Below are 12,702 nucleotides of genomic sequence, written 5' to 3' on the forward strand. Positions count from 1 at the left end.
AAGAAGACATGCCGTTTATTGCTCACCCCAAGAGACAACGGTTGCTAATTTATGAGACTGAATACTTTGAGATTGATGAATTAACAGTATCAACAAACAGAGAAAATAAATGTTCAATTTCTCTGTGTTTTAGCCGATGTGTTTGACAGTTGTGTGCCTTTTTGTGGGTATGTGACTGTATGTGAGTGTGTGTTAATGGATGAAGGAGACCTTCAGTGTGTGTGTGTGTGTGCATATGTGTGTGTGCGAGTGTGTGAGAGAGAGAGAGAGAGAGGTTTAACTCGGCTTTTACAAATTTAGCAGAAAATCAGTTGCTATTTGAGGGTAATTCACAGGAGACAAGGCAGATTTTATGGTTAAGCATTAAAGGGTTGGGCCCCCAAAAGGCTGCGACTATTGGCTTTATAAATGGTTGATAAATCATTGACTAATGCTTTATAGATCAAGTTATACATTATATAAGTCTCAGTTAAACGTAAGTTAGAGCGACTTTAGCTTCTGTAACGGTTTGATCTGATCTACCAACAGATGATGAGGGAGGTGTGTGTGTGTGTGTGTGTGTGTGTGTGTGTGTGTGTGTGGAGGGGGTTAATATTGTGCAAAAACAATTGAATCATAGAAACTATTCAGGAAACACATTATTACAACTGACCACAGTATTGTCAACTAGTTATGGTTAACCAAGATGTCTCTGTGCATTCTGTATGTAAACATGCAAACTAGTTTTGTAGCACATCTGGTTGTGTGTGTTCGTGAGCGTTTCAGCAGCAAAGCCTTTTAGCCTCAGACCACTTTCTAACTCTGTTGTTTATTTCTTTTTCTTCTGTTGATGTCTTCCATTTTTTTCTCTTTGTTGAGATCAATCTTACCACTTTCTCTTTTTCTCCTCATCTTCTTCCCACTTTTTCCTCTTATGTCTGAATGAAGCAGATGTGTGTGAGGTTTTGTGGAATTTAGTGCAAATGTGCTTTCCTGACAACAGTGCAGAGACATCCATCCTTCCTCCCTACAACTATAAATATGAGTCTTTAGTTCGGCTTACAGCAAAGAAGTTTAGATAATTCATTCTCCACTGGGTCAAGAAAGGAATTTTGCCCACGTGCACAGTGACTGCTTCCATCTGAAGCTGTTTTGTATTCATTCTAATAATGAAAAAATGCTGTTGTTTTGTCTCTTACTGTGAGACAGTGATCTTCACAGATGGGTTTTTGTTATTTTGTAATCCACAATATATGCGAGTGAGTATATGAGTGTGGTGGGTATACCTATCACTATATTTTGACAATGGTGGAGAAAAGATTCAAATCTACAACGTAACATCCAATATAAGGTCCCGTATTTAACATTTTACTTACAGTAACCTTATCGGCAGGAAATGTGCTAAATATCAAAAGGCAGAATATTTATTGAAGAATAAGCTCTTAGAAAGTGTTAATGCTGCTACAATCAATGTTTTCTTACAAACAACGAATCTCAAAGAAACTATTTTGCTGAATACGACTCCAAATGAATGATGATGTTGCTCCAGGTCTGCTGGATGTGTAAATATCAAATTTAAAGGTAATATTATGTCAGTGTTTACAGCTTGTTTAAGCTGCCTCCAAGTGGTCTCAGACAGAGTTGATGTATGTTTAAATCATTGGTACTTAAATACACAATAAGATTGTGTCCATTGTAGTAGGTCTATCCACTACGTATACTGAAATTTGATCTGTAACAATGTAGCAATATTTAAAAGTCTTATTGTATGATTTGCAAATCATTATGCTGCAAAGTAATTTGCAACATTCAGAAAAATGATGTGATGTACTTAAAATATCATGGAAATATCAATTCTTACAAATGTTAATACACAAAAACACCAGTATCTCAAAATACTGATTAAATGGTGAAAGGTTTTTCTTCCACCTCTGCTCATTGATCGGGTGACTGCTTACAGTAAATATCTGAATTGGGCTTCATCAAATATTCCCACCCAGTCAAGTGATAGGCCTCCTGTGCATTCAAAAGGCTTCTCAACTGTAATGAAGCATCACAAAATGTGAACTTTAGTTTCTACAAGTGACTTACGGCATTCACTGACGGTGGCCATTGGATCCAAACAAATAATATGAGTCTGTATTGTTCAATGGACCTTTTCAACTTGACAACATACATGTTTTAAATAAGCCCCTTTGTATTTCCTGTTGCAATGTTTGTTAATGCAGTAGCTGGCAGGAAGTAAACCTGGACTAAAGCTTTTGCCCTAGCAACAGAAAGACAATGAAAAGGTCTATAAAACGAATATATAGGAGTATTTGCCTTCAGCCAATGCCCTTGCTTAACCTTCATCATGGTGCCAATAAACTGAGATTTTACAAGAATCCACGACACCCCAAATTTGAATTGTAGCGGGTGAAATGAATGTTTTCAGTGTTGAATTTGACCTTTATTACTTTTAGTAGTATTGTTGATGTCATTATATTCAATTTTATTTTTCTGAGCCCTACAAGAGGAACAACAGCATACATGGATTATGTTTTGCTGCAGATTCTCCCTGAACTCACTCCCCCCTGCTGTTGGAAACTACCATGCCTGTTCCACTTCTCAATGGCATTCCTGTGTTAATGCATGAATCATGACATCTTGCTGCTCCTCTTTCTTCCTTTCCCTCGTTCACATTCATATCGTTCTCTCTCTATCTCTCTCTTTCTCTCAGTAACGGTTTAACCCTCCACAGATGACTTTGTGTTGGGACTTCCTCTGAAGTGCTGATGGGTCACACGCATGACGGCCAGGTTAACAAGCTGGCAGGTTTGGGAGGTGGGAATAAGGGGGACATGGTCAAAGGTCGGGATAACAGGGAAATCCCAGAGCTCGATGCAGGGCTGCTCATCCTCTTGTGGGATGATGACTTCAGAAATATGCTTTGATCTGCAGCTCTTCATCAGTACATCTTCTTCAACAAGTGACAAAGGACTGTTACATATTCTGCTATCTTGTCACTATTTTATCCCCTGAGCTATATGGCTGTTAGCTCTGCTGGTGACTATATCTTTTTAACTTAGACATACAGTATTTGTGGCTACAGTATATATAGCAGCATAAGGCCAGTTTCCATTCTGTTTGTGCCATGAGCAACAGGTGGTTTTCTATACTAGAGGAATGACTCTGTAAAAGGCGTGCATTGCTTGGTTTAGCCGTCCGTACAACTCTCCTGTCTGTTTCGTATGTCTTGTCTATTTTTAAAGAAAGTTTAAAAGAGAATCCATCATCTGATAATGGCGCTGTCTAATTTGTGTTACCAGTCTGTCCACTTGGCAGCAGTGCAAGCCAGCTGGGTTGGGACGTGAACACAGCGGCCAATTATACAAGCTACAACATATGACAAGCATCTCTTAATTAGTCATCAAATTTGCCTCTAAAATCTACTTAGAAAATGTTTCATTGTCTGAGAAAGAAAAATGGAAAAGCAGCAGTTTAACTGACCTTTAAAAGTCTGTCACACCACGGTGGCGTCTTCCTCTGTGTAAATCACAAGTCATGGCTGTAAATGCCTGACTGGAAACTCTTTGATCATAGTGGAAAACAAATGAGAGAAGAGAGAGAGAGAGGATGTCGACATTTCACTGGAGAGGTGCACCCCAGGTGCTTCAGGACATCTTTTTCCAACTGGACACATGGGCACCTTGGGGGGAATATGGAAGAAAACATTGTGCGTCAAAGAGTTATCACGCTCATCAAATTAGACTGCAGACTAAATACTTCACTTTGAGCAGTACAACAACACTTTGTATATACTGTAGGTTTAAGTGAAAATATACTAAAACTTCCATAACTTCATAGAAGAAAACCAAATAAATGTTTTAATCTGAAAAAATAATCTTGCAGGGTCTGATAACTGCCCCTAACACACACACACACACACACACACACACACACACACACACACACACACTGTCTCTGTGTAGTTGAGGGTAACAGCACAGTAAAAAAACTGATAGCTCTTCAGCAGGTACATGTCATCTCATCCTGCTCTTTGATAAACACAGCCACTTCCCTTTAACACGGGACTGACAAGCACTCTCGCTCTCTCTCTCTCTCTCTCTCTCTCTCTCTCTCTCTCATTCATTTTGAATGTCAGTATAGTCAAATACAAAGCATTTACTGAAGCCAGAAGGCTTTGCAAGCCTGAAATAATGATATGATCAATAGTATTTGTGCAACAGCACAAAGCGTAATGTTCCCCTTGGTGAACAGGTAGTATTTTATCAAATCACTCTTGTCTTATCATTCACTTGACGTCATAAACAAAAAAAGGATAATGTGAGTGCTGCTGTACTGACTCAAGATATAAGTGATCATTGAGAGTGGGAGGTGACAAAATGTTTATACATCAACTCTTAATTGATGCACTCAGTGTCATATTCTACTCTGTTGGAGCTTCCTTTCGCGGTCTCAGTGTGGATTCATGTGATCAAACCTTCCCACAGAAAGGTTCCTCATTGGACTGGAAAGATGTCTCAAACAGCAGTGAAACTATGTGACAATTAACCACTCCATCATCACCATCATTTCACATCACTGTAAGATAATCATTTTACATGTCAGCACGTTTGTGAGAAAAGGTCACATTGCCACAACATGAATCCAATTTGACAAAGTAATGGCTGCAATGACAGTTAAAAGAATCAGTCTTGTGGTTTTCTCATCTCATTTACATGAGTGCCAAACATTTTCCAGAGCAAATGTTTCAGACTGATTTCCTTCCTTCCAGGCAGCCATCAGTTTCCATTTAGTTCACTCAGTATATAACAAAATCAACTTGAAGATATTGGAAACTTCTTAGACATGGGTAATCCATCACAGGCAGTACGCTGTCTTGTTTTTTCAACAAATTTGAAAAGCTACACTATCATGGCATCGTGATCCATCAGCAAGCAAGGCTGTTTTCTTTTCTTTGCTAGTGCATTTATGGACACTCTGACATCCAAGATAGGTGAGTGTACTGTCAAATAGCTAATCTTTTTAATGCAGGACAGGATCACATTTACATGACCCTTCAAAACAACAATATAAAACTTAATTAACTTGTTTCGGTTTGTCCTCCAGGTTTGATTTGTTGGCAACAGTCGGCAGATTTCAGATGCTGGACCTTTATTTAATGCTTCACCAAGTAAGTTGTTTTTTAAAAGCAGTCGCTGCTCACAACTGTATTTATTTTCTTTCAGGTTATTTTGGGGTATTTCATGCCTGTATTTGATTGTGAGAGTGGAGAGCGGCAGGAAAAATGAGGAAAGAGAGTGAATGTTAAACACGATAAAGTGGATTCAAAGTTTAAAGTTTAATGTAATGTATCACCAATAAATAGAAACTATGCTGCAGATCAGAAAATGTATGATGTGATCCGGTAAATGATTTGCAATATACATTAATTGGCTAAAACGTGCAAAGATGCCAGTATGTTTCTTGCACCATTTATTTCTATTATGTGCTTGTGTGTGTGAGAGTGTGTGTGTGTGCGTGTGTGTGTGTTCGTGTATTAGGAGGTTAGTTACAGGATCATCTCCTACCATCAATGAGGTGTGAACCCCAGACTTCTCACGTCCCCCCACCCCCACTTTACACCAGCCCAGGTGTCAAAGCCCCCACTGAGGTGACACTTATCACTGGTCTGGGAAAGAGCTCCTCTGTAACAACACAAAGACATTCACACTCACACTCACACACACACACACACGCACACACAAAGACGCTCAGATATCAGAGGATGACTCGGGTTGGAAAATGTCTCTCCTCCTCACTCGATATTAAGGTCTATAGATTATCAGGTCTAGACAAGAACAATAACATGACCACCATGGCAACCATGAGATTGCCTATTCTCTTCAAGATGTTCCAATGTTTATTAAACTTCCCATTCAATGATTTTGGCCCTACTACTTACTGATCTACATTATCTGGCTCAATAGCTGGCTCAGCTTGTCTCAGATACTAACACTGACACACACACAAGCACACACACAGACGAACACACACATTTATCTATGACTACCTATGGTGTCTCTTTTTAGGCTGTGTCTCTTCCTCTGTTCTCCCTCCTCCTTTCCTCTGAAGATAAATATGTCACTCACGCTGCAGATGGTGTGTGTGTGTGTGTGTGTGTGTGTGTGTGTGTGTGTGTGTGTGTGACTGAGAGGGAGTGTGTGTATGGAGACTGTTTGGGATGTGGAGTCCCCCACTGAGGTCAGATGTCACAGCAGACAGACAAACACATCAGCATTCAGAGCCGCAAGCCATTCAATTTATATCATAATTGATAAATACCAAATTAAAGCACAGTTATACTCAGTTTTTATAAACTAAATAGCAACTTTGTTTTGAGTTGTAGGCTTCAGGTTCACAGTGCAACAGAGTACTTCAACAGGGGTATAGAATGTAAACATTTGTGGAGGACAGTAGCCAAATGGTTGCAGAAGTGATCTCATGACCAGAGGGTCAGCGGTTCAAATTCCTGAACTGCCTGGTAGGGAAAGTGCCTGAGACACAACAACTGCCATCCAAACAGTGTAGAGAAAGGTCCCTGTCACTCAGCCACTGCAAAGAATCAATAGCAGGCTGGTTTATACTGTACTGGCAGCTGCCAGTGCTAAAACCAACAAATGAAACCGTCTCTCTGTGAGATAATCATTGAACAATTTACATATTGTTCTAAATTGAGAGTAGAATTCGACAAAATATTAATATTAATATTTAATCCCTCTAATTTGAAAGTGTTACCATTAGTGTCAACCCCACTGATATCTCCGCTGCTCTCAGAGGATTTCTGCTGCTTGTTTTTGGTGTGCCAGACTGGTTGAGTCCCTGTGGCTCCCTCTAGGCAATAGTTGGCAAGTTAGCAAAATGTACATGATAAGTTCATGTGATGTGTCAAAGCTTATTGCTGCGTGGAGACATTGTTGTGCTCTCTAGACTGCAAGCTGTATCCTGCATAATATCAAAAACAATTGCTACACAAGGTGAAGCTATGTTCAACCTCAGTCACTATATATTAGGATAAAGCACTTACCTTCTGAATCTCCTCCAGGTTGAACAGCAATGGTTGAATCTCTTGTAAAATTGATCATTCTTTGTGTCTGGGCTTGTGTGTTATGTCACTACTTATGTCCCTACTCTCTGCAATTATTTTACACTGACTGGACAGCAGTATATTGTTTTACTTTTTATCCCTATATGTCATTTGTTTCTATTCACATGACAAACAGAAATCATGCAGCTTCATTTGCTGCTTCTGACAAATGTTTTTTTTTAATGAACTCTCAAATCACACAGAGTGGAAGATAAACGCTCCGCTGCTTTCTTGTGGTTCCCTACTTTCTGCTGACAGACAGTCCGCCATAATCACTGCAGGAGTAAGATGCTGGTCTGCTGAAATTAGTGGGTTTAGTTTCCTAATATGGCAGAAGTCTAAATCAAAGAGGAGAAGCACATTTTATGTTTTATGTTTTAGAGCAGGGATATCCAACATGTTCTCATTCCAACTTACTGATGCTTTGTCAGACCCGTGAAGCATCACTTTCTTACACACTGGGTATCAGACGCCGAGGGGCATGACAAAGCGTTGGAATTTGACGCCCTGGGAATGAGAGCCCACTGGGATATCACCTCCCTCTGTATCGGAAAGCAGATTTTCTCCTTTTTTTCAGATTTTTTAGTTTGGAAGCGAGACTGGTGATGTCTCATTTTTGGAGAAGCTTCCAATTTTCATCCCTGTGTTGCACCGAACTTTCTAATATAGGTTTTGTGAGCCTTATATTGCCGGCATCTTTGACATCTTCTGCATTTTTAATTCTTGAAATTCTTGTGACCCCTGCAGTTAGAGAGCTGTCATTTTGTAGGAAATACTTATATACTGTATTAAAATAATCAAACAAGTATAAATACATCAGCAGAGATCTTGCACCTCTCTGCACATAAAGCATGAAAAAGAGAAGCCATGATGAACCTTTATGTGTATTTGACTTGTGACTGTTTGTCTTTGGTTGTTTCTGTGTCAGCAACAAGAAAGACAACTCTCCATGTTTATCATTTCAAATGGAATACAACTCCTAACCATCACTTGTGATGTCTATATAATTTGTATTTTCCCATTAAATGAAGGTGTCTTGACTCTCTGGATCCCAATAATACCAGGTTGCCCCCTCATGTGTTGTGGACCCTGTGTAAGTAGTCTAGTCAGCTGTACTGTAATTGTCACTGTAACTGGGTGTGCCATCACTTGTGACATCACTATGATAATAGCTGATATCCTCATAATTGGTGTTATTCGTTGTGCTGTCCCTGTAATCTGCAGTGTCCCACATGAGGAATCCTCCAGGTGACACTTAGACTGTCTCCAACAGAGACGATGTTTGATCTGTCACGACTCACTATCGTGGTCTTCAAATGTAAATGAAATTGATGCAGTATTCATGACACCTGCCTGGAGTCTTCATGTTGTTACCATTTAAAAACTATTTAGATTAGCCTTCATTTAAATTCTGGCCTTTGATGAGCTTATGTTATCCCCAAACCGAAAGATCCAAACGTCAGTGAAATGGACTACAAAAAGATCTTAATATAAGTAAGACTACATAAATATACAACACAAATAAGTACACATAAAATAAGTAACGACATCAAGCAAGTCTATTTATAAATGTTTCATAGGAGGGACACTCTTGACAGAGAAAACTGCACATTACACTAAATGATTTATTATGATGATTTGGCAAACAATTGAATTTTTTAAGGATATTTTCTTTATATATACAAAACATGCACTTAAAAAGCCATCTACCACCTGATAGCAATTATCTTAATTATGAAGTTTATACCATACCCAGCACTTCTGGTGTGTGTTTACCACTACTATGTTTCAGTAGCATAGATACAAAATATTTTTAAACCCAAAAGACACACAAAGAAAGAATAAAATACTATAATCCCAAAACATTATGGACAATGACAAACCAACATACTCAGCCACATGATTTCTAGTCCTTTGACTCTGTGTTCAAAGGAGGAGCCCATTCAAATTATTTTTGTGTCCCATCTTGGTTCATTGAACCATCTCAACTGTTCACTGACAATAAAAGAGCAAGTAGTGAAAAGAGCAAATACGCCATCTAGAGCAGGCAGGCAGGAAGCACAGTGCACTGCAGAACAAAAGTCCCTGTGCTCAGAATAAAAGGTATAATTAAAGTTAGATTGATACCTCTAATCATGCGACTGTTTTGATATAGATTCTGCTTTTCTTTTCTTTTTCAAACAGAGAGATGTGGTGACAAGAAGACTGTCAACAACATATTTAAATGTATGTATATATGAAATTAAAATTAACACATCCTCACTAAAATAATCCTTTTTGGAAAAATATGCACTCAAAATATCTTAAAAAGTGGAGTTTTCAGCTCTGAAGATATATTTAACAAGATCTGTCGCTCAGTCATGTATGCAGGACCAAATAATAGAATATTCTAGTAATATATATCTAGTAATATAACTATATCAACAATACATATAATCTAAATTTGGTTGCAAGACAACGGAAATTAGTGGAGGTATTATTTTTTGGAAAATTAAAAGTTACCAACTATTTCCACGAATACATGTTGCGAATTATCCATAGGGTGTCTTGTATGTTTAAAAATACATGACTAACAAAGTATTTGGTGTAGAATAGTACAGATATAGGATTTTGTATGGTTTCGTGATTTCACAGACGTTTTCACATGATTTTTAAGAAAATCCGGGAGGTCTTGTTGAGTTGGTATATAGGATAACCCCATACGAAAGACTCATACACATAAAATCTTTTTTTATTTTCATTTGTTTCATTCAAGGATAGCCTTTCCAAAAGGTGTCAACGATACAACTTTTATTTTGAATGAATAGAGCGTCGCACTTCCTTCTGCCAGCTTCAACCTGGCGAGGTTCGATCGTTGTCCGCCGACGAAAGGACTTCGCGAAGAAGTAAATAACCAGAAAACAAAATGAATACTGTCGAAAAGAAGCTCGCGGACTTGATACGCGAACACCCGAATCTGTACGACCAATCCCGGCGGGACTACAAAGACAATCTGAAGGGGCATCTGTCGTGGAGAGACATCGCAGAAAACATGGGAAAGTCGGAGGAGGAGGTGAAGCTGAAATGGAAAAATCTACGCGACAAGTTCTGCAAGGCGAAGAAGCGACTCGCCAAGAGAATCGCGCCTCTGCTCACAGACGACGAGAACCCGGTGGAGAGGCCCGTCCCGGTGCTGTACAACCAGCTGGCCTGGCTCAGCGCCTACGTCAAGCCCAAAGTAGAGCCTGGCACGGGGGAAGCCGACGAGGTGTGTTGGTCACTTGTCTGTCTGTCATGCATTGATTTAACATGGATTCACATATTTGATTTTTAAATTGTAACATTAGCAAGTTAACGTAACCGCGCAGTTAACGTTGTTTGATTTATAGACCGCCCTACAGCCCTGACGCTAACTAACGGAGACATTGTTTTGCAAAGCTAATCGCATGATAACGTCCGTGTACACCGAACACATCGCTACTGACGTCTGCCTCTCACGATATCCGGATTCACTTGTCAAAATAAAAGCACGTGGTGGAAAACCGACAATCAGCAGTCACAGTTAAACATGTTAAACATGTTAAACCTAAAACTGAATCAAAGCATCAATCAACTTATTTGCCTTCACAAAACAATATGCAAAACAAAGTATATAGCTGACAGATATTAGATTTCTGAAGCTGGTATTTCATAATTTGATTTTTTATATTGTACAATATTCTTTTTTTCTTTCTTTTTTTAAACATAAATACACAACAAAAACATTATTATTATTATTTCTTTTTTTTTAATGTAGACATCTTAAAAGCCCTGCACAGCCCTGCACAGCCATGCTATACCCAAACAATGATTTCACTTATTAGACCTTTGACTTGAGCAAGCAATACAAAAACAACCTTTGGGGAACACAAATGTATATAATATAATATGTACTCAGCTTGACAATTTACAAATGCAAAGATACCGATGCTTTGTGGTGGACTAACATGTTGTGTCTGAATTATCTCGAGCATATTATCTTTGGCATTCCTGCACTGCAAGTTCTTGTTATTTAATAGGCAATATGATATATTTGTGATAAGCTATTATTGGCCCCTAATAGCCGCCTGCCGATGATTAATGCTCTATTGAATGGTATACATTACATTAAAATAGAAAAAAATATATATATATTTATAACAAAAAATCAGTTTTGTTCCCAGTAGGAGGTATGGGTTGTATAAGGGACTGAGACATGTTTGGCTTTGATCGCCAAAGAAGTTGAAGCTTGTTATCAGTGTTGCTGTCTGTGTTAACCACTAATGCTATTTGCTGTCTTCATGCCACACAGGTAGCTGGAAGTGGTGATGACGTGGACAAAGAGCAAGATAAAGATGAGAAGGAGCAGCATTGTCCTCTGCCTGTCGTTACTACTAGCTTTTCTCTTGTGGAGTCCTGTCCAAACAACCATCAGGAGATGGGAGTCTCTCTTAAACGTAAAAGGCAAACAACCACAGAAACTGAGATAAGCTCTGCAGATGCCCTCACCAACCTCAGAGATGAAGATGAACTGTTTCTACTCAGCCTTCTGCCTTCACTGAAGAGGCTTACCATTAAAAAAAGAATGGAGGTACGGATGAAATTCCAGCAAGTGCTTTATGCTGCAGAGTTTGAGGGCTAAAGGGCTCATTATGAGGCATTACAAATGGTGTGATCAATGGTAGGGCCTGTTATGGTATAAGTATGATTCTGCAAGCATTGAACCTGTAAATAGGTTTTTTTGGTTGTTTTTTACCATTACAACTTTTTAATATTTATCTTTTGACCACCACTGCTATTAATAATATCACTATATAGATATCTATAATTCAGTGTTGTATCGAGAGCTTTATTTCTGGGTTTGAAAAGTCTTTCATTTTGAATGTAGGTGATGGAACCCCCTTTTGGTACTAGTTATAAAATGAGAGTAAACATAGAGTTGTTGGTTCACTAGGTACACATACGTAGTCAAATGTAATTCCACCAGATATACCAGCCTCCTAATAACTCCCTCCTTTTCAAAGCTAATCCTAAAAGCTAATGTTCATTCAACATCATGAAGTGAAAAATATTTTGTCCACACCCATTTATTGGGACTTGAGCAAAATGTGTGTGCAAGTGTACTGTAGACTACCTGTTGACCTAGTAACTCAGAGTAATGAACAATCTGAGAATGAATTTGGTTGAAAAACCTTTCTATTGAAAAATATCTTTTATCTTTTACATTTCAAGACGGCACACACAAATGCCACAATTAACTACCCTTTCAACGGTACCCGCACACATTACCATATGTATGATAACAAATCAATTTCAGACAGCAGTTTGAAATACCTGCAAATAGAAATACAGTTATTTCCTTTTAACTTTAGCTCCACATGGGGGAAGTTAGGAAACAGTAGATTCCACCTAAGTTAGTTCTGTGATGCTGCTCGTCAACACTGCCCGCTTCTTGTCATCTGATTTTTGTAGATCAGACAAAACTCTCTGACTGTACATAGATATCTCTCCTTCATCTTTCTGAATGGAGTCATTTCTACTGTGTATATATATATTTTTTTTACAAATAAATATTTTCCTGCTACGGAAAAAAACTG

General features: G+C 38.6%; 1 protein-coding gene across 1 annotated transcript; it reads left to right on the forward strand.

Annotated features, from left to right (window-relative positions):
• Positions 1–9,797: 9,797 nt before the first annotated feature.
• On the forward strand, positions 9,798–12,656 carry LOC116382767 (uncharacterized). The gene is made up of 2 exons (XM_031846052.1): positions 9,798–10,355; positions 11,418–12,656. The coding sequence occupies exons 1-2, from the start codon at positions 10,014–10,016 to the stop codon at positions 11,745–11,747; spliced, it is 672 nt and encodes a 223-aa protein (XP_031701912.1). The 5' UTR covers positions 9,798–10,013; the 3' UTR covers positions 11,748–12,656.
• The last annotated feature ends 46 nt before the right edge of the window (positions 12,657–12,702 follow it).

The sequence above is a fragment of the Anarrhichthys ocellatus genome, unplaced genomic scaffold (assembly GCF_004355925.1).
Source record: "Anarrhichthys ocellatus isolate YVR2014 unplaced genomic scaffold, GSC_Weel_1.0 scaffold6, whole genome shotgun sequence".
In the NCBI taxonomy this organism is placed as follows: Eukaryota; Metazoa; Chordata; class Actinopteri; order Perciformes; family Anarhichadidae; genus Anarrhichthys; species Anarrhichthys ocellatus.